Source organism: Chlorocebus sabaeus, chromosome 26 (genome assembly GCF_047675955.1).
Source record: "Chlorocebus sabaeus isolate Y175 chromosome 26, mChlSab1.0.hap1, whole genome shotgun sequence".
Taxonomy (NCBI): Eukaryota; Metazoa; Chordata; class Mammalia; order Primates; family Cercopithecidae; genus Chlorocebus; species Chlorocebus sabaeus.
In genome coordinates this window covers 15888622-15910708 of record NC_132929.1, presented here as the reverse complement: position 1 = coordinate 15910708, position 22087 = coordinate 15888622, and the positions used below count along the sequence as shown (strand labels likewise).

General features: G+C 53.0%; 1 protein-coding gene across 3 annotated transcripts; it reads left to right on the top strand.

Moving 5' to 3' along the window:
* The first annotated feature begins 741 nt into the window (after window positions 1–741).
* Window positions 742–21797, top strand: BMF (Bcl2 modifying factor). 3 transcript variants are annotated; one of them, XM_073012047.1, is made up of 5 exons: window positions 748–872; window positions 1282–1385; window positions 3547–3843; window positions 5312–5472; window positions 17766–21797. In XM_073012047.1, the coding sequence occupies exons 3-5, from the start codon at window positions 3552–3554 to the stop codon at window positions 17865–17867; spliced, it is 555 nt and encodes a 184-aa protein (XP_072868148.1). In that variant the 5' UTR covers window positions 748–872; window positions 1282–1385; window positions 3547–3551; the 3' UTR covers window positions 17868–21797. The 3 variants fall into 3 exon arrangements, with proteins under 3 accessions (XP_072868150.1, XP_072868148.1, XP_008015262.3); XM_008017071.3 differs by having other exon boundaries at window positions 1258–1385; XM_073012049.1 differs by lacking the exon at window positions 5312–5472 and having other exon boundaries at window positions 742–872.
* Window positions 21798–22087: the final 290 nt, after the last annotated feature.

The following is a 22087-nucleotide window of genomic DNA, read 5'->3' as shown; positions in this document are numbered from 1 at the left end:
GGTGCTCGGCAAATGTCTGTGAAGTAGCCCACAGATTCCCTTGCGCGGTCTGCAAGACATGCTGCTCTCCTGGCAGCACCAGCACAATCTCTAAATGCTGCCATATGCGAGATATGTGTCAACTGCTCAAGCAGCCCCTGCCTTCTTAAGCGCTCCTATTCTCAGCCAGGTCCTTATTTTGCCAGTGCCCACCACGCCCAGTCAAGAAGAGGACCTAAGGGTTCCTCTGGATGTGTTTGTTTCAAACACACCTTCAGCTTTGGGGCTGCAGTTTTCTTCTGACCTGCTCGGCAAGCTGGAGGGAGCTTTCCCCTAAGGCTGGGATCCCATAGGGACCCGCACCCTGCACCCTGCACCCACTGGACGCATCAGCCTCATCAAAAAACTCCCCGCCTCCTTCCCCCCTCCCTTTCTGGACGCGCAGCAATTATTCTGCCCATTCCCGTGAAAAAGAAGACAAAAGTTACTTTGGCGCCCCCTCTCCGACACCTAATAGAGGATTCAGGGACTCTCTGGCGCTTCCAGAGCCTGTATTAGGGACAGAATCCTCGCTGGCGACGGCGCTCCAACTGCGCTTCTGGCGACGGTCGGAATTTTGCTCGGTCCCTTGCAATGTTTCCAAGGGAAGGTTCGTACATTCGTGACCGTCCCTGGCAGCTGCCCAGCCCGGGACTTGGCGCTTCACTCGCCATTGGCCAGTCCTCGGCGTGACGCGCAGGGGGGCGGGGCCTCATCAGCTGTTTGCGGGATGCCCCGAGCGGGCGTATTTTGGAAACAATACCGCACGGTGCGGAGTGGCCTCCTCCCGCCCCGGCCCGCGCCCGCTATCGCCGCCGCCCCTGCCTGCGCCTCCCGCCTCCTGCCGCAGCCCGGTGAGCGCCCGGGTGGCGGCCGGGGTCCGGGTGGAGTTGGATCGCAGCTCCCTGGGGAAGTGGGGAGCGAGTCGCGCTGCGCATGGGGGCCCGGGAAGGGTTTGGGCTGCGGGCGTCTGGGGTGACCATGAAGAACTGGGGCCCTGGGGTGAGAGAACGGGGTGCAGAACCCACAGCTGGGTGCGCTGCTCCAAGAGGGAACTTGGGGGTAGCATTTGGGACTCGAAGGAGTTGGGTCCAGGTAGGCAGGGGAACCTGGGGTGCACTGCTGAGCAGACCTGGGCGCCCGAGAACGGCCCAGCCTCTGGGTCTGACTTTGGGGTAGAACAGGAATTGTGGGGCATCCTGCCTCCCTGCGGAGTCTGAAGGCTTCTCTCCTTAACAGCTGGGCTTTTTCCCTCCTTCCCAGTCGAGTCTGGGCGTCAAGCCCCCGAGTGCTCGTCACGCTGGACCCTGGCGCGGAGCCCTGGCATCACGACTCGGAGGCTGAGACTCTCTCCTGGAGTCACCCAGGTCTGGGTGTGTGTGTGTGTGTGTGTGTGTGTGTGTGTGTGCGCGCGCCTAGTCACTGTCGAGGCTCTGGGTGTCTGGCTACTGCCTTCTCCTAAGAGGAGGAGGAGTCTAAGTTCAGCATCCCTCTTCCAGCCCTTAGGGGCTGGGATGGCTGCAGCGGGGCTTGAGTTCCTTTGCTAGGAATAAAGCATTCCCTGGCTCTGTTCTCAGTGCCCTCCTCCCGAAACTCTGGACATCACTTCTTAAGCTCAGGAGAAAAGGGAGGAAAGGGTTTCTTCACCCTCTCTTAGTTTACCCTTGACCTTGCCCAGCACCCCTCCAGAGGCGCCCACCTACAAGCAAGCCACCTACAGTTTGTGGAGCCTGAGAGGGGTCCCGGGGCTTGCAGAGCCACACCTTCTGGCTGCACCTCCCCCACTGTCCAGTCCAGGCAAGGGTTGAACTTTGGGGCTTTGCTGGGAGGGGGAGGGGAAGGTGATAGGCTTCAAAGGAAAAACCAAGACAATGACCCCTGCTTGTGATTGGCTTTGAGGACCCCTTCTTAGGTCGGGATTGCCAGCCTGACAAGAGGAGGCTGGAGAGCTGGGGGGAGCCCCTGCCAGGTGACTGGCAGGACAGCACTTGGTCCTTTCATCAGGAAATTTTGTTTCCTGTTGTTAATAAGCTGGAGTGCACCCCCTACCCCCCTCCCCATACACACACACACACACACACACACACACACTTGGGAAACACTGTCCAAAGAACACCACGTGGCTGCTTGCCATCCTAGCAGGCATCTCTTCACTCTCCAGGGAAGAGGCCAGAGACAGGACCATAGACAGCTCAGGGACAGGGATGGGATGGGACGAGGGCCCAAGCAAGCACCTCCCAGAGAGCTTGCGTTTGGCAAAGGCAGGATTCTGAATTGAACGGAGATTGTTTTAGCTACTTCCCCAATCCATAGACCATTTGGCATATTCTTCAATGGCAAGAGACTGGGGGACAGAACCCCCAGGAATCTCCAATTGAGTCTGACAAGAATGAAATGCATCCCTTTATCCGTAGCTGTTCAGGTGGTGGCTGCTTCTGGCTGCTGCTGCAGAGGCCCTAAGGGGTTCCTGGCATGTGTAGGGAGCTGGGTTGGAAGCTTAAGATGCTGAGTAGCTCCAAGCTCAGACTGCCAAGAGCCATCAGGTGGAGCAAGAGGAACTTCTTTATCACCAAGAAACTCATATCAATAACCTGAGTAGTATAGGCAGTGAGTGAGGTCATAGGGAGAGGGCTGAATTTCACTTCCTTCTGTAAGACCAGTTGTACCAGTCTCAGGTTCAGAGCTGGCAGGAGCGGGAGGCTGTGGAAACAAGGATTTGAAATCGTGGAGACTAGTGAGGAGACTTAGTTGGGAGAGGCTGAACCTACCCTCCGGGCCATTCTTTGGTGGGCAGACAGCTCACCTCTGCTCAAAGAGAGCTGAGATGGCAGCTGCAATGACTAGCTTGGGTCTTTATCCCCTCTCCCAGGACACACTCTTACCACACTGCAGAGCCTGTTTGTTGTGTTGTGCAAGCAAGGGGTGGAGATTAGAGTAGATGGGCAGCAGGGCGGGGCTTAGAGGTTTGGAGGGAACCTGGCTGCCCTAGGATTGCTGGCTTTTGTTTTTGCTGCTGAGCCTGGAGCTCAGCTCAGACTGAGATAAGAGTTTCCTTGGGACAATGATTGTGTGTGTGTGTGTGTGTGCGTGTGTGTGTGTGTGGTGAGCACTGTATGTATAGCCCATCACAGCACCCTTGACAGCAACTTAACAGAGGCTAGTCTTCTTTATATTTTCCCAGGTACCCTGCATGCATATAGCTGCTGATTCTACTCCTGCTATTGCTCACAACCGTCAGAGTCAAACTTTGTGCCCGGCCTAGGTCAGAAAACGTGATCAGGAAAAAGGGTGGTTCCAGGCGGGCCCAGGGAAGAGGTGTGGAGAGTCCCTGAACATGTAGGCAGCCCACACTTTGGGAGTGAGTGTCACCCTTGGCAGTGCTTTATTACCAGGGTTGTATGTCATCAGTATGTGGCCCGGCCACCTCAAATAAGAAGGGGGAGCACGGAAGAAAGAAGGGAAGGGGAGTCCTTCCAGGTATGGCCCTGGTGGGGCAGCAGCCCACATGACTGCATTGCCCCCTCACAGGAGAGATGGAGCCATCTCGGTGTGTGGAGGAGCTGGAGGATGATGTGTTCCAGCCGGAGGACGGAGAGCCGGGGGCCCAACCCGGGAGCTCGCTCTCTGCCGATCTGTTTGCCCAGAGCCTACTTGACTGCCCCCTCAGCCGACTTCAGCTCTTCCCTCTCACCCACTGCTGTGGCCCTGGCCTTCGACCCACCAGCCAGGAAGACAAGGCTACCCAGACCCTTGGCCCAGCCTCCCCCAGCCAAGGTGTCATGCTGCCTTGTGGGGTAACTGAGGAACCCCAGCGACTCTTTTACGGTGAGTGCTCTCAGCCTCAAGACTCCTCCCACAGATACTGGGGGAAAAGAGGGGCTTTCCCTCCCCAAACCTGCCCTTTGCTGTTTCCTTCCCCAAAGTGATCGGCGGCGCTGTTGATTCCTTGACTTCCACCTGCTGCCTCTCGGCTTGTTATTGCTCCTCACCTGTGCCTCAGGCCCCCTAGAGGGCAAATTGTCCCCTCCTGGAGGGATCCTTGTGTCCATGGTACCTCCTTTTACATCCTGTGCCCCTTGAGTGGCCTGGCCTTTAGTGTCCTAGCAGTGACTTGCCTACTATAAAGTGGCTCCTCTTGCCCTGGAGAAGGCTGGGGGATCTGTGACCGGCTGTTGACAATGAAGGGGGAAAACCCAGCCGGTTCTGGGAGGGAGGGTTCCCAAAGGCAGAAGGTGGCCCCCAGTTGTCACTTGGGACTTTCTGTGCGTGAAAGGGAAACTGGAGAAAGAGGTTGGGCCTGCCTGGGCCCAATGCCAGCAGAGGAGATGCTTCCAAGGCTAAGACAAGACCCCTTCATTTGTGGGCTTAAATAGTTTGTTTTGTGAGAAATATGCCCTCCTCTGGCAAAAGGGCAGGTTAGACGGTCTGTTTTCTTCTATTAGCACTGCAGCTTATGGAGGGAGGGTAAAGGCTAGGAGGTTGGCTTACCGTGTCTGACGAGCAGATTGAGGAGACACTGCAGTCACTCCCAGAGGGAACTGCCCCTTAGGGCAGTTCTGGCAAAGCGGTTCTGGCGGGCGTCTGAGAAGCTGGATGAGGCGGGCAGGCGGGGAAGAGGGAAAGGAGCGAGGAGGCCGGCGGACTGGCGCCCCTAGCGGTGGCTCTAACGCGTGCACTCGGTGAGAGTGGAGCGCTGGTCTAGAGGTCTTGCCTGGGACTGTCTCCGGAGAGGAACTTGGCAGCTCCGTGCGTCTCAGGAGTTTTCCCTGCCTCGTTTTTGTGCTGCTGCCCAGGAGCTTCGGGGGACTAGCCTTTCTCTACTTCACTAAAAAAAGTGGAGACACTTTTTGATTGTTTCTTTCTCTGCCCCTTACTTTGCTCAACCCAGAAACTGGAGAGCTACCTCCAGTGCTTTTCCAGAGAAGAGCTTCAACCTGCTACTACGTGAATAACCAACTGTGGTTAAGGGTGGCTTGATAAATAAGGACGGAAGGGGTCATGTTCGCCTGCACACATTACCACCTGCTCTTTGTCATGGCACTGTCGGTGAATGGAGAAGCGAAGGGAAGGCTGGGGCCACGCTCTCTGTTCCCACTTCTGTTCTGCAACTTCTGTGCACTTGGGCAGCAGGCTGTCCAAGCCTGGCACAGTGCCCTGATAGAGGCAGGCCGGTTCCTGTCCTTTCTCATAGGAGGATTTACCCTCAGCCTCCGGTCTTGGCCAGGTCAGGCAGGCGTGGGGAGGCCGGAGCAGTTGTGGAGAATGCTGAGATGTGGGTCCTCTATCTTTGCAGGCAATGCTGGCTACCGGCTTCCTCTCCCTGCCAGTTTCCCGGCAGTCTTGCCCATCGGGGAGCAGCCCCCCGAAGGGCAGTGGCAACATCGAGCAGAGGTACAGATTGCCCGAAAGCTTCAGTGCATTGCAGACCAGTTCCACCGGCTCCATGTGCAGCAAGTAGGCACGGGGGTTTAGGGGAGGAGGGTTGAGTCTGCTGGGGCTTGGGGGCCAGGGCCTGCCTGTCTCCTCTTGTCAGCAACTCTGTCTCTGCCAGACCTCAAAGATATGGTCCCAGAGTTTTGGTTATTGCGGTTGCCATGGGCAGGACGGGCCCAACTGGATGAGCATCTTGCCCTCATCTCTGAGCTCCACGTTAGTAAACTGCCCACTTTCAACTCATGTTCCATAAGAGCCCTCTGGGGAGAGGCTGCAGTCCCTCCCTGGGAATAGGATGGCTTTCTGCAGCCCTGCTTGACAGCCTGTCTCTTCTTATGGCCGTGGCTCGGGGGTTGCCCCTCACAGACCTAACAGGAAGATTTTCAGGGTGCTGCAGTGAAACTGGGCAGTTGGGGGGTGCCTGGCTAAGGTACAGTGGGAAACGGGCAACCAGGCCAAGGGATGGGGCCTGAGTGGGGGAAAGTGGTGGAACCGGTTGAAACCTGACACTTTCCAGCTGGGGAGGCCGCTCCTCACTGTCTCTGTCTGGGAACCAGGGTCTGGGACTCCAGAGTGTACCTCGGAGAGGCTCCCCAGACCGGCGGCCAGTCGGGCGCTCAGCCGGCAGCCTGGCACCAGCCCCGCCAGGGCGGAGCATCGCGTGTCAGCCGAGCATGTGGCAGGGTCCATCAACAAAGGCGGCGGCTGGCAGGCTCGTGCTGGAGGAGCCCTCTGTGCCATGGACTGGAGGCTGCCCTCCCTGCTCCAGCAGCCGCTGTCTGGGCTGGGCCCCCAGGCACTTAACCCTTCCTCTTCTGGCTGGCTTTCTGGATGGCTGCCAAGGCTGGGAGAGGAGCCTGAGGCTGCATCCGTGCTGGTACAGCCACAGCTGAAGCACAGGCATGCCACCTGGAAGCAAACACATTCTGTACTTCTGGGACTGTGTCCCCAGCCCAGCTGGCTCTGTATGTGTGCATGTGTGTCTGACTGTCAGGAAATCAAGGGAATACATAGCTTGACCATGACTGGGCAGACTCTGAGGTGAGATGGGTAGCTGCAGGTGGCCGGAGGAGAGCTATTGGTAATAGTAGGTTGACTTAAGTGTCACACCATTGCCAGTGCCAGGGGAAGAGGAATTGACTTTGGGTTTCCTAAGAACAGGCCATTTAGGTTAGATATGATTAGTGCCCTCTGCCAAGGAGTTCTGAGGACAGTTTGGGGCTAGGCCTGGGCCTGGTAAGTCCTCCCAGTCCCTTAGTTATCAGGAAGGGAGGGTGGCCCTATGCTTAGATAATAGACTTACGCTCCAGTTCTTATTCTCTCCTTTGATTATTTGGTGGAAACTTGGCTTAGAGTTTCCCCTTCAGTCCATGTGTGGACTCACTCCGATTCTTATTTTCAGTTTCTTGGCCTCCTTCCTGCCCATTCACTCCACCCTGGTTGTACAGGCCTATGGCTGAGCCCAGCTCACAGCTTCCAGTTCTGGTACTGGAGAGGATAGGAGGACACAGTGGCTGTGGCTCTCCTAGACTCATCTAGAGGGCTACATGGAAGGCAGCTTGCTTCATTTGCAATAATCTGATCTCTCTCACCAGTTATTCCCCAGAATATTCCCCCATCCACTGGTGAGCCTCTATAAGCTTGGGAACAGGCTGGGAGCCCTCCCTGGCACAGGACTAGGATACAGTCCTGGGGACCCTCCTAACTTGGTCCTAAACAGGAGGAGGAGGAAGCCCTTCTCCCAAGGTCTGGTCTTACTTTTTTTTTTTTTTTTTTTTTTTTTTTGAGGCAGAGTTTGGCTCTTTCGCCCAGGCTGGAGTAAAGTGGCATGATCTCGGCTCACTGCAACCTCCGCCCCCCCCTTCGGTTCAAGCGATTCTCCTACCTCAGCCTCCCGAGTAGCTGGGATGATAGGCGCCCACCACCACGCACGGCTAATTTTTGTACTTTTAGTGAAGATGGGATTTCGCCATGTCAGCCAGGCTGGTCTCAAACTCCTGACCTCAGATGATCCACCTGTCTCGGCCTCTCTAAGTGCTGGGATTACAGGCATGAGCCACTGTGCCCAGCCTTGCCCTGCTTTTTGCTGGTCGGCATTACTTCTCCCAGTTCAGAGCTGCCTCTTTGAGGGCACAGGTTAGTTTTAGACAAGGTGCTATGCTTTTAGCCAGAGCCATCCTAGCTAGGGAGAAGGAGAACTGGAAGGAGAGCTTCATGAGTCTCCTCTGCCTCACACTTCACTCCACACTGGCTCCCAAGTTCCCTATAGCCCTACCCTCCTGCCAGCTACCTACTTCTTACTTACTTACTACTTACTTCTTACTTCTATACCCCTACCCTCCTGCCAGCTACCTACTTCTTACTTACTTACTACTTACTTCTTACTTCTATACCCCTACCCTCCTGCCAGCTACTTCTTCTTACTTCTTTCTTACTTCTTACTTACTTACCTACTCTTCTTACTTACTTACTTATACCCCTACCCTTCTTGCCAGCTACCTACTTCTTCATCTTACTTACTTCTTACTTGCTACCTACTTCTTTACTTACTTGAGTAAAGCTACAATTCATTGCAAGGGCAGGAGGCTGGCCAGTGAGCCCTTTCTTGCTCAAAGAGCTGATTTTCCCAAATTTTCCAGTACAAAGAGCCAGGCTTTTTGTCTTCTCCTTGAGCTGTTCTCCCCAGAGTCTTCTTGCTTTTAACCCCCTCCTCCCCACTGACCCTGCTTATAGACCTTCACCAGGAACTCATCCTGCAGGAAGGGCTAGGGCTGGGTGAGGGGGCTTCAGGCAGGTGGAACACTGGTACTCCTGGAACGTTTCAGTGATTGGTTTTAAGAAGTGAGTCATTTTCTAAACTTGATTCTTATATAAACTACAGTCTAAGATTTCATATCTAGAAAGTACTGTTGTCACTCCTCCATTCTTATCCTTTATCTTCTTTCCTATTCCCTTCTGTCATTTTTGCAGGCAGAGAAACTGAGGCAGTGGAAAGGCGGTTGTTGAGGATTTAGTTTCTAGGCTTTGGATTCAGAGTCAGAAAGTCCAGGTTTGAATACCAGCTTTGCCACCTACTAGTTTTCGGGAAGTCACTTGACTTCACTGAGCCTATTTCCTCTTCTGTGAATTAGTGCTAATACCACAGAATTTTACTGTGATAATTAAGTGAGAAAATACCTATGAGAGTTCAGGACACCTAGTAGATGTTCTTTAATGCCTGTTTCCTTCTTTGTGTTTATGATCCTGATCACCCCCCATGCTTGTTCTTGTTGGTTCACAATTCATTTCCCACTCCACCTGGCAGGGGACTCCCTGAGTAGAGCTGCTTCCCCTGAACTTCCCTCCACCTGCCTGGTCCAGAGGAATTAGTGTCCAGACTGATCATTTGTGGACCTTGGCCTTACCAATTTCTCTTCAGGGAATGACAGTCATTCCCCATCATTGTGGGCTGGATTGAGAGAGCCAAGAGAGGCAACCCAACAGGCAGATGGGGCTTGAGGAGGCCTGACCACCACCTTTCCCTACATCTGGGATAGTGTCCTGGGGCCAGACAGTAGCCACTGGTCCATAGCTCTGTGGAGAGGGTGAACTCCCCCTTTTTGTCCCTGGTTACAGACCTGAGTTATTTGGGTTTTTTTTGCATCAGAACAATCTTCTCCCTTGGAGGTATGGAGCAGAGGGAGGGGGCGTGATGATGCGATAAAATGGAATTATGGCCAATTGAGTGTATCAGCCTGGCTCCAGATGCAACAGGTTCCAAGTTTCCCTCGGTGTCATTTCACGCGAGCCATCTGCGCTTGCCGCACATTTCCCGAGAGCCTTGCTAGGTGGAAGACTAGCCTGGTTACCCAAGTTATCAGTTCAGGGTGGCTCTTCCAGACCCACAGGCAAAAAACTGGAGGCAGAAGGTCAGAGTCAGCAGGGTGCTCCGCCTCAGCTCTGTGTCTCCAAAGCAGCAAGAGAGTTGGAGGCAGAGTGAGTGGAGGTAAAAGCCTTTCCCAACCTCACCGCACATCCCACCTTCCTTTGGCCAGGGCAGGAGTGAAGGTTCCTCTGTTTGCTCCTCTGTGAGCTGACACACTGTGGCAGGGACCCCCGATGGTCTGCTGATAATGACTTATCTTGAGGGTGGTGCTGTGTTGCTTCTGTGTCCAGCTTCTGTGCGAAAGAGCATGGTACAGATGTTCTTCCTCCCTGAGCCCCTGGGCTGCCCTGGTCAGAAGGTCTGAACCCCAGCTTTCCTGTCCTTGTGCCAGGGCCTCCTTCAGCATGAGCCTAAGGAGGGACAGGAAGTGGTATCCCCTCCCCTTGGGAGAGTCTCTTCTGTCCCAGGGGCCCATCATGACATTTGTGGGGGTGTTTCTGGGCAATGTTAAGAAGCCAAGAATCCTCAAAAACAGTAGTTACTGTAGACAGTCAAGTGAGTAAAGCTACAGGAGGGTTGGAATTATTCATGTTGGAAATGGCTTTTTCACTTGGATCAGGAGTGGCTCCATTCAGAAAAGCCGGGTTTGGAAATTCCCTGAATAGTAATTAGACTTTTTGGCAAATGAAATCTGAGAAAACTTTCAGCCACTCGGTTGAAACCATCTTTAGCTGTAATATCACAAAAATGATCCTAGACTTGTAGGCAGATCTGTGTTCAAATCCCAGCTCTGCCACTTACAAGTTGTGTGTCCGTGGGCAAATCATTTAATCTCTCCAAGCCTTGATTTCTAATACTTACCTTGCAGAGTTGATGTGAAAGGCCTTTAGGAGTGTGATACAAATAACTGTTAAGTCAGGGACAGTTGAGTAGTTTTAGAAATATGTTAAAAGATGACTTTAGGATTTTATTTGTACCTGACTTTGTAATTTGGAGAGCTCTTTTGGAAGTTGTACCCAAGTTGGTGTTTGCATGGTTTATTAACTAGCAGCTTCTCTGCCTAGCAGACTGGATCCTTTGTTCAGGGAGCCCCTGACTGCTTCCTGACACTGGGATTCTCTCCTTATTAGTGAGTGGTTTTCTGGAACTCAAGCTGGCTAACTAGGTTGCTCAGGGTCTAGATGGGACAGCCCCGGGCAGGGGCCCCAGAGGTTTGCTATAGAGTGAGAAGGGTCCCTAGGAAGCCAGCCTCTGTCCCAGGAGTGGGAGGCCCACCTAGGACAGTGCCAGGGGAAGAATGAGGCTGGGGGAGGGCCTGCGGAGAGCCAGAGTGCGTGAGAGCCAGCGCCAGGGCTGGGGGCCCTGTGTTTGCTCTGTGGCTGGCTCTGTTTATATCGCTCGCTATATTTAGCTTCTGAGTCATCAGCGTGGCAGACTGGAGGCTGAGTTCCCCACACACTCTGCACCTGACTGCTCTCTCTTCCAGGAGAAGGGCTCGTAGTTCCGGAGAGTTCATCCCCTCCCCACCAAGGCAGGCCATGGGATTGGAAACTGGCTTTTTTTTTTTTTTTTTTTTTTGGAAAGTGGGTGATGGGAGGAGGGGACTAAGGGAGACACAAAGAAAGAAGGTTAAAGAAAAATGTCTGGTCTGCCTTTTGATCCATATCTGGCAGCCAAGAGGTCCTGTTCCTTGACCAGAGCGCAATCAGTCCGTGTGTGAAGGAGAGGGTTCCAACCTTCCTCCTTGCCTGGTTTGCCTTGACCTGGTCCTGGACAGGACATGAACAGTCAGCTGAAAAGACCCCAAGTTGAGAGTCAGAACCTGGGGTTATTTTGCATAGCATAATACACACAACAGGCTTGTCTCCCCCAACCCCCTCCCTCTCCCTTCTTTAACCAGGGCACACACCGTCATGCCCTCCTGAGCTCTGCAGAAGTTGCCCAGTAGTTTGATGGAGCTGTTCTCAGCTGGAGGGAAACTAAGGGTCTCGGTAGTTCCTCCCTCCAGGCTGTGGAGGTGCAAAACAAGGGTCTGGGGACATGGATGGTACAGCACAGCTCTGTCCTCTACCCGTACCCCTCAACCCCCAGTGGCTGGAGCCAGTGTCTTCCAGTTGTGTTAGAGGAAGCCTTGCCATCTTCCAGTGAGAGCTGGCTGGCTTCGGACTGCTCTTGTCCTTAGAGCATCTATGGGCGCGGCCATGGTGGCTTCACCGTCCTGTTAACACTGCTGGCTGGGCTGAGGAAGCTCTTGGCAAGGAGCCTTTTTTTCCTTTTCCGTTTTGCCACATTGCTCGTTCCTCGGGCCTCTGGGTCGGGGCAGTCTGAGGCAGTGGGCCCACTGGTCCCAAGGGTTGCCCTCTGGGTTTCAGAATCCTTGGCTTAGCCTGGCAGCCTAGAATCCTGAGCCCCATGGCCTGTGGCTGCGGTGGCCAGTCTCAAAGCAGAAGTCAGGGATCTCCGAGGGGCTTCATGAGTCCGCCAGGAAGACGGTGCTCCCCAGGCAGGCCCTGTTGCACAGCATGTTGAGAGAAGTGCTCTGCAAAGCCAGTGGGTCCCAGGTTTTCCTTGTGCTCCCCAGGGAAGAAGGAGCCTGCTTAATGCTGCCCCCAGGCCCAGTGTTTCGTGTATATTTTTCTCATGTCATCACCACAGCAACCTTGTACTTTTAGACGCCATTGTCCCTGTATTGTAGGAAACTGAGGCTCGGAGAAGTGAGGTAACATGCTTAAGTCACACTATGGTTTGCTGAGCTAGGCGCCATACAGATTTGATGGATTCTGGAACCATGGTCCAACCACCCTATACCTGCTACCCAGCAATCACATTCCAGAAAACAACGGTACAAGGGAGCACACATTTGCTGCCTCAACCCGCTCTGCCTCATGTGATACTTAGCTCTGTGTTCTTGCTCTTCTCCCCATTATATTGTAAAACAATTGAGAACCAAGTTTATATTTTAGTCATCTTTGTATCCACATAACTCTTAGCTCAGTTGGGTGCTTGGTAGCTCAGTTAGGTGCTTGGTAGCTCAGTTGGGTGCTTGGTAGTTCAGTTGGTGCTTGGTAGCTCAGTTGGGTGCTTGGTAGCTCAACTGGGTGCTTGGTAGCTCAGTTAGGTGCTTGGGAGCTCAATTAGGTGCTTGGTGGCTCAGTTGGCTGCTTGATTAAAATGCGCAGATTTCAACAGAAAACATCTTCCTAGCTTCTTTCAAGTGGAATTTTCCAAAAGTCTCTCTTATCTCAATGTTCCTGTTCTCAACTGCAAGGATCTTTCCTTCAGCCCTGGCCTGAGTAGGTTTAGAAAATGACAGGGAAAAGGGACGAGGGAGGAAAACTTCACATCGTAGACTGTGTACCTTCCCCTAGAGTACAGACAATTCTGCATTTTGAAGAGATGGAGTGTGCTTTCAGATCATGGTCTGAAGTTGTAGTTTCAGACCAGTTTTCGCTTTATTTCTGTTTGATATTCAGTTAGCTCTGCCTCTGAAAGGTTTATTTTTTTCTGGTCTACAGCATCCTTACTAAATAGTTAATGATCTGGAAACAGTGTCTTTAAATATACTAGGGGAGCAGATCAGTGGTGATTTGCTTTGAAAAGGTAATACGATTTTCATAATGTGAATAAACACACTGCAAAATTTTAGTGAAGGAACATAGCTTTGGAGTCAGAAGTCAGAGCCTCAAATAACACCCCTCCCAACTAACTTGGGATGACTTTTCTGAGCCATTGTTTCCGTGGCTCTAGAATGGGTTGATAATACCTGCTCTTCCTATTGTGAGGATCACATGAGAAGAAAGGAAAGTGCTCTGTTCTGTATCTCAGATATTATAAGTTGCTCTCTGTGTGGTACATTTGCATTTTGTGAGGTAGGTTCTTTTAGAGCTGCACACGGCTTGGCTTTGCTTCTTCCGCTGATGCTTTGGGGTGACTTAGCTCTAGCTGGAGCATCTGGAACACTGGTGACACACAAAGCCCCCAGAGGGTGTGAATTGGATCTGAAAGGGGGAGAGGCAGAGGGAGATTCTTATCCAGGGAGCGTAGGGAACATGCTTTGTGCTTAGGGCAGAGGCTGTGTGGGATGAAACAGAGTTTGATTTATGTAGTCCAACCTTGTCAGACACCACAGCCAGCTCTTTAGAGGGGAAAAAAAAAAAAAAAAAAAGGAGGCCTTTTACTAGTTGGGCCTCTCCCCAGGTGAGAGGCTGATACTATCACATAAAGTACATCTTTAGACCTGGCCAGACATCAGTTGTTCCTGGCCTCAGACAAGTGGGTTATCTTTCAGGGCTGACTCCTCTGTAGTCGGTCCAGCGTGCCCTTGTTGAGTGCCTACTGTATGCCTTCCATGTTCCCCATTATACAGGATGAGCAGCTGTGCATTCAGGCATAGGGTGTTGCACACAGTAGGGATGGAAGCACTTGTCAGCTGACTGCCTTCATCCCCTGGCCATGGCAAGAAAATGAGACTGGGCCAAAGAAGGCGCATGGGGCTCTGAGGCCTGGCTGCGCTCTCTTCACTGAAGAGAACACTGTGATCTACCACGTTAGGACGCCTGCCCTGGGGGCATTGACCTCTGTTCATTCCCTCCATGCCTTGGCCCCCGCTTCTAAATCATGTGAGTCTAAGGGCTCGAGGGTGAACTTCTGCTCCCCTGTATCCCAGCCCCCACCCTTGGGTCACCCCGACTGTGTATTCTGGGAACCCCCATTCTGTGAGGGGTGCCCTAGCTGAGTCTAGGAGAGCAGGCCTGGTTCTGCGGGTCTGCCCTTGTTGATCTCAGATTGTGCACCGGGTGCTGTGCCAGGTGCCTGAGGGGCAGAGGCCAAGTGCACTCATTCCTGGTTTCCTTGTCCCCTTCTCCTCCATACCCTCTTGTGTAAGGACCCACCTTCTCTGGTGTTTTGGTGTCTTTGTGTTCTTAGTCCTGTTCGGTGAAGGCCGACTTCCTTCCTCCTCACCGTCTCTCCCACTGGCCTCCCTTCAAGCCCTTTTGCTTTCCTTTCTAGTCAGGCCCTTTTGTTAAACTTTTAGGAAAGATTTTATTTATTGTTGTATTTTGTAATCAGGGCATTCTTTGATTCTCTTGGTTTCCTCATGGAAAAGGGTCTTGTGAGGGCTGCCCTGAGGCAGGAGAAGCCAAAGGGAGCCTGTGTGGTATCTGCTTATAGTCAAGAGAGGGCTCCTGGGCCCATGGGTGGTTCCCAGGCCCTACACCCGGCTGACAGAATTCAGTTTTTGGAGCTCTGAGTTATAATCCTGAAGGTAGTTGTGGATGACAAACTCCTTAGGGTTGGAGAGCACCTCTGTGGTTTCCAAAAGGCTGTGGCCTGGCTGCCACAGAACCACCTGGGCAGGATTGACCTTTGGCTTGGCCAATGGATAAGACATTACTTTGGTGGGAAGAGATTGAAAGGCACTGGAGAGAACACCAACATGTGAAGTGTTTTCTTCTAGGCTGTTGGATCATGAGTGACTTTATTTCCTCCTCTGTAATGTCTTGTATTTTCCAATATTTCTACAATTAACATGTATTGCTTGTATGATTAAAATACACAATAAATGATTTCTGATCTCTAAAATGTCACCCAGGGAGCTTGTTCAGTACACAGATTCCTGGGACCCTTCCATGAAATTCTGACCCAGTGGGTCTGGGAGAGGCCTGGAGACTCTGTACTTGTAACAGCACCTCAGCTGGCTTAGTGACACAGTTGGGTTTATAAACCGTTGATCTAGTACAATACCTGCATTTTCCTTATAAGCCAAGAGGGAACTCATGAGGAGGTTGATGGGAGATCCACCCCTAAAGCCAGGTCCTCTGATTCTTTGTCCCTGGGGATCCATACACCATAGAGCCTTCCTTGCCAATTCATGAGCCCTAAGGACTGTCACACACAGAGGCATGGAAACTAGATGCTTCCCAAGGGCCGGCCCATGTACCCTGCTTCCTGTGCCTAGGCCTGCCTGGGTCCCCTGCAGGACCTCAGTCTTCCTGTCTGAAAGCACTCTCTGGCCCACAGCTGCTTCTCAGTCCCCCAGCACTCTCAGATGATGGAGTCTGTGCCTCATCTTCAGAGATCTCAAGTTGCCCGGGCAGTAGATGGCCTCCATTAGTGGAATTTGGAAGAAACTGAAACATACAGAGATGGGAATCGCCCCAGCCCCAAATCATAGAATTCTCACGTGCTTTCCTTGGCCATTGAGCTGTTTTGAGATGATTTAGTGAAGGGGAGGCTAGAGAGTCTGCTTTGTATAAAGAAAGGTAGTGGCACTCTGAGCACAGTGATAATGGGAAGGGACATCGCTCTAGGGCCAGATGGCCTAGGTTCAGTCCAGTCCCTGCCACTTAAACTAGCTGTGTGGTTGCTACGTAATGGGCATGATAACGTGCCTCAAAATCACCTGGGGAATCTTCCGATGCGGGGTCTGCGTTTCCAGGCCGCTCTCTGATGATGCCGAGGCTGCTAGTCCATGGACCACCCTTTGAGAAGCAAGGATGCAGAACACACAGAACAGAGCCTGGCTCCTCCCCACCCCCCGCTGCCGCCTTAGCCCATGTTACTATGATGGTGATGATTGTTCTTGCCACCAGTCTTCTCAGACAAGCACCTGAGGAGCTCTGGAATTCCAGCAGACTGGCCTCTCCAGGGCTGAGTCTGCTCCTGGATTCTCCTCGTGTTCGGCCACATGACCTCTGCACCTGTCTCGGGCAGCAGCTGGGGAGGGGAGGAGAGGGGGTCTTTGGCCCAGCTGCCGCAGGCCCGAGGCTTCGGGTTTGCAGCTGAGTCCATTTTCACGCTGTTTTACTCTAACCAGATTTTGTTAAGCCGGGTGTGTTTCCTCTTTTTACTCATCTTTGTTTACAAAACACGAGGAAGCCATCCATCTCCCCACCCGCTGTCTGCCAGGCCTCTTCTGCGGCACGCCCGATTTCCCTTCCCCTCCGAGCAGGAGCTGTGCCTCCAGTTTGCTGGGTTGTTTTCCAGGCTCTTCCATGGGGGAAGGAGGAATGCTGTTGCCATGGACCAGGGCATTCTGTGTTCACCTGGGTTGTCAGGCCGGAGGCCAGCTGCCTGGATGCCTCTCTTTTTGTGGCCTAGGGCAGCATGAAGGGGAAGCCGGCAACCTGCATGGTGGCCCTGGGAGAGGTCAGGGAGGCCGGGGCTGGACGGAACCTGGAAGCTCTGGGAGTCCAGGAAACCTGGGTCCCCTTTCCAGCTGTGCCACTGGCTTCTTCTCTCCTCCACCCATCTGACCGGAGTAGTTGCCTGGTGGGGGCTGGTGCTGTGGTTGAAGACAGTTTAAGAGAGGGCTCCAGCTCCCCCGGACACCTCATGTAAACTTGCTTGCTGACGGGGCCACTGAAGTAATCCAAGTCCAGCCCGTGCTGGCTCCTTTCTGCACACTAGGTTTTTATTCCCCTGTCCACTGAGAACCCTGTGGAGAGGCCCCCGCCCAGTCCTCCTGCCCTGGCAGACAAAGAGAGAACAAAGACCGCCTCTTCCAGCACCCCTCAGTTTCTCCTCCCCCCGCCCCGCCCCGCCTGGGCCTCTCCTGGGAAATGGTACCTGCGTGGGCAGGGCACGAGCCCCAGTCTGGTGAGCCACTGACCCCTGAACTTTGCCCCTAGCGTCCCAGCCTGACAGTAGGACCTGGGATAACCTCCAGAGCATAGTATATATTCTTTGTTTTTGTTTTGTTTTCAAGTATGTTCTTGCTTAACGTTTAATTGGCTCCAGTCAGTAGGAGAGCGCTCCAAGAGGGATTATTTATGGCTTACTGTCAAGAGCATCTATAAAAAGGGCAGCACCGAGCTGGAGATGCTGGAGAGGGAGAGCGGGCGGGCGCACAAGAGTGTGTGTGTGTGTGTGTGTGTGTGTGAGAGAGTCTGTGTGTGTGCGTGTTTGCACTGGATGAAATCAGATTTTTGCTGCCTCAGCAGTGTGGTTTAAATTGAAGATTAACCCTTTGACCTTCACAGTGTCAAATCACTTGCAGATGGAGGCCCCCCCTTCCCCCTTGTTCTCTATGTTACTTTGGAGTCGGCGGGGAGAGGGGGGCACTTCTTCTCTTTCTGAAGCCAGTTTGTTCTTCATGCAGCTGAGGTTTGAGGGGCTCGGGAGCCAATCTGATTAAAAGCAGCACTTGGCTAAACTCTGGAAAATCCTGCAAGCAGGGGAAAAAGCTTAATCCTCTTGTGCATAGTGCATATAGAGCCTAGTCTTTTCTTTTGAATGTTAAAACTGCAATTGTTTTTGGAGAACTCTACTATCTCCTCCACATGGCAGTGTCTCTTTCGCCTCCCCCTCCTCCCTGCTGTGAGCTGTACTGATAGGATTAAAGTGCCAACCGTGAGACTTGGAGATCTGAACTTTTATTGGAAATGAGAGGGAGTCGTCTAAGGTTGTGTTTGGGAGTTATGTTGGTCTTTTTTTTCTCTCCCTTCAGCACCAGCAGAACCGAAATCGCATGTGGTGGCAGATCCTCCTCTTCCTGCACAACCTTGCTTTGAATGGAGAAGAGAACAGGAACGGGGCGGGCCCTAGGTGAGGCTGGGCTGCCCTCTTCACATGGGGCACCAGGAACACCGTCAGGAAGGACATCGGGCAGGACTGACACTGTGTCTTGTGAAGTTGTTTTTTTGTTGTTATTTTGCGTTTTAATTTTTTTACATTTCTCCCTGTGTGTACATACAACATACTCAAGTGGGACCTTCTTTCTCTGTCAGGCCCTTGACCTGGAATGGGGGCCATTGTCAAACACTGTTGAAGGGGAGGCTGATGTGTCTGTGATGGTGAGAATTCCCAAGGCCTCTGACAAGTAGATTCTTCGACTGAGGAATCTACCGGTTGTCGAAGATGATCCGTTAGTGATGTTCTCTGGGAAGTGGACTGTGGTTTTTCCAGAGGAGCTCAGTTAAGAAATCAAGTGGATTAGACTCCCAGTTCTACCAAACTTATGAGCCTTCCACTGTGGATGGGGACCATGATCCTGATGGGCACATTGCTTTAACCCAGCAGGGCCTCGGCCAGGGGCTTTCCGCTTGAGGATAGCAGCTTCACTAGGCTGGCCGGCCAGCTGCACATCTGTCTGTTTCTCACTTGCCCCAGCCAGTCCCTGCTCCAAGGGCTCAAGGATTCCTGGCCAGCTCCTGTCAGACCTCAGGGAGGGTTGGGTTTCTCTAAGGACCCCTCAAACATGTCACAAAATGAAGCAGACTTCTGGCTAGGCCTCAAAACTGACTTGGTCCCCCTTGGAGGCCCCAGGATTGGTCCTGAGGTACAGAGCCCCTGCCACCATTGGCGGCCTGGGACCAGCTGGGTGTCAACCACGGAGGAGCTGAATAGCCAGTCAGCGTGCTGCTGCTGGCAGCCTGTGCCTTCGTTGGCTCTTCTTTCAAAAGACCCCACCGACAGACGGCATTCCACCCCCAGCATCAGCACCGAGGGACATCGGGGGCAGGTTTGCAGAGGGGCTGGAAAATGTGGTGGCCGCTCCACCGTAAGAATCAGCCCTAGAGGACCCCAGACCCTTTGGTTTCCTTGGAAACAAAATACCTCTTCCCCCTCATCCCCAATCATTTTTCACACCTAGAGGGATACAGAAGAAGCCAGGACAGTGGCTTTGCCAGCTGAGAAGTGACTTTTAGAGTCACAGATAATGATTAGAATGGGGAACCGTCAAAGCTCGGTACACACTTCCTGTCTTCCGCCAGCTTCCAACTAGGCCGGAAGGGCCTGCGCTGGAAGCAGCAGGATCACAGCTGCCTCTGCATGTCTTCCCTTCTCTCCCTGCTGCGGCACTTATGGAGAGGATCTAAAGCAGCCGGTGTGGCAGCTCCAATAGCAGGCGCAGGGAATCTGTTAACCAGACGCTGGAAACTAAATTATAACTTTTGCATATGTGAGAAAAGACAACATTGGTGCTAACAGTGAAGTAAGGCCCAAAGAAAAGACGGCTTCCCTGGACAAAGAAGACCTCAGGGCTACCCAAGGAAATAGGAAGAGTCCAGAGCAGACTCTCAAATCTGAACAAGCCCAAGCTCTTCCAGTTCTGAAGAGAGGAGGTCTTCAGTACTATTGAAGGAGACGTTGATCTTCTGGATGTACAGTTGTGCAGGTTGTTCACTGCACAAGGGCACCTGCAGAGAGAGCTAATGGAGGCTGGAATTCAGCTTGTGTTCTGCTCACTAAGCTGTGTGCCCTGGTGTGGGGCTACTTCTCCCAAGAAGAAGGGGTGCCTTTCCTAATTTGCACAAAGGTGCCATATGGGCTCACAGCACCCTGGAGGAGAAGGGCCTCAAACTGTGCGTGTAAGCCTTTGTTTTGTTCTGCTCAGATATTCTGGAGATATTACCTCTTCTTGGTCAGAATTCTATTCTCAGGGTGTGTACCATGATTTGTCTGCTAAGAAGACGGGTTCCTGCTATGCAGAGAAGGAGCCGGGGACCAGCGTGAGGACTGGCTCGGGGACACACGGACCCTTGTGAAATTCAGCCTTCCCTGTGGGTCTCCATACCATTTTATGATGTGTATGGGACATGTGTTGTTCTCCCCTGTCTGGATCAAGGTGGTGACAGGCAGGCGCTGCCGTATGCTTCAGTGGCACACACCAAAAAACCGGGGTTATTTACAGCAGCCACTGTTCACCCCTCTTGGCAGACTCTCCACCTGAGCTCAGTGAGAGAGAAAACGATTTAGATCTTGGTGCTAAGGCAAGGCCATCAGCTTCAGAGACCTTGCTGGGCCCAGGCTGGGTGCCCCGTGGCCTGAGAACTGAGCCCCGACTTTGACAAACTCACCTCAACATCAAGCCTGGGGCAGGTGGAAGGTGGTCTGACTGCACTGTCTCCATATTATGCAAAGCCAGGAACTGTCTTAAGTGAGCCAGGGCAAAATTTACACCCCTCACTTTTCCCTCTCCCTTCTTCCCCACCAAAAAAAAAAAACCAAAAAAACAAAAAAAAACCCAGGAGGTAGCTGGCAGAGTAGCTGTCAGGAAGGAGAAAGGTTCTTTCTGGCTGGTTGTTTTTAATTGGCTTAGTGATCTAGACTGGCCCCTTCCTCCTCTGCCTGTTGAGTTGGCCCAAACATTCCTCAAGTCTAGCCTCGGGAGACCTGCCCCTCCCCCCCACCTCCACCCCCTCAGACTCCATCCTCCACCCCCAGGAGCCTGGCTGTCTCTAGCGAGGGGTGGAGAATCAGATTTAGAGGGAGGGAGAGTCTGACCTGGATCCTGACCTGTAACCAGCTGAAGACGGTGGAGGCTTTGTGGCTTGCTGAGGGTGGGGGTTGGGAGAGGGCCTGGAAAGCTCCCTCCTCCTGGAAGAAATGCCTGGGAGGAAGGGAAGCCTGATATTCAGGGTCAAAACAGTCCTACTAATTCACAGCCCCAAAGCAGGGGTTTCTAGAAGTTGGTGGACAGATCTGGTGAGGGAACTCCCCAGGCCAGATGTCAGACTCCTGCAGTGAGGGTGGAGGACTCAGCCTGGCCTCTGCCTGGCCTGTTTCAAAGTCTGGGCCACTGGAACGCTGCTCCCTGGCAGCCTCCTCTTGCTCAGTCCCAGGCGGAAAAAGATCACCTCCCAGTGACCTCCCTCAGCCCCCGGGGAGCAGGTCTGTGTTCAAAGCTATGTGGCAGGCTTGTTTCAAGGGCCCAGAGGGGCCCAGCTGACCCGTCTCTGCCCCTGGCAGCCCAGCCCCATCGCAGGTGGCTCCTGCCTGGGGGTTGTTCGGGACAGTTCTGCCAGGGCCTCCCAGGAAGAGTGCTGTGGAGCCACTGTGACTGTCCTGGACAGCAAGGAGCACGCTACCGCAGTGAGTGCTTCTTTGTGAGGGACTTGATGGGGAGGTGGGGTAGGGAGAAGGGAAGTGGAAGAAGCAGGAAGACTGGTCACCATGGCTCTACAGGCCTTCTGCAAATCAGTGCTGGCCTGGCCTGGAGACAGCTGTCTGTGTGAAGGTGAGGACTTGGAAGCAGGCCATCCTGGCCAGACACCCTAGCAGGAAGGGACTCACCTGTCACCCTTAGGCAACCTGAGGGCAGGTGGGGACTTTGAGTCTTGAGGGAATAATGGAGAAAGCTGAGCTCATAGCTGCCCAGCCAACCTCCCAGCTGAAGGTGCTCAGAGCCCTGTGCTGGCTCCCAGGCCTGCACTGCCCCTCTCTCTGTGCAGGTGGCCAGCACCCCTCCCTGCTCTGGGAGCATTGCTAGCCTCCTACCCTATCCCTGGATCCACGGGGGCTGTCAGGGGGAGACCCAGTGAGAATGTAGCATTTTGTTCATCCCCAGGGTAGCTGCCCTGGGGTCTGGGCACTCTGCCTCTGGGAGAGAGGAAGAAGAAAGGGGCCCCATTTAAGAAAAAACTGTACAGAGCCTTTGGCTTTATGTGTTTATGTTCTTCACATGCATATGTGTGTATGTGTGTATATCTTCCCCCCATCAATTGGTACAATTTTTAATAAAATCATTTAAAGCAAATCTGGTCTTTTATTTTTCAAGGTGTAAAAATGCAAGAAGATCAGTTAGGAAATTAGAGGCTTCTAGCTTTCTCAGCTGCCAGCCTGAGTGACCCGGAGGCTCTCAGCCTTCGTCATGACTTCCTTTGCCCTCCTGGAGTTGAGAAGAGTGATTCCCACCACACGGTAGGCAGCACAGCAGAGGCCCTACGAGGGGGAAAGATGCAGGCTTTGGACCCAGTTCCCTCCTCCTCCAGCTGAATGATCTTGGGCAAGTTGTGTCACCTCTGAGCCTCCAGTTCTTCCACGTGT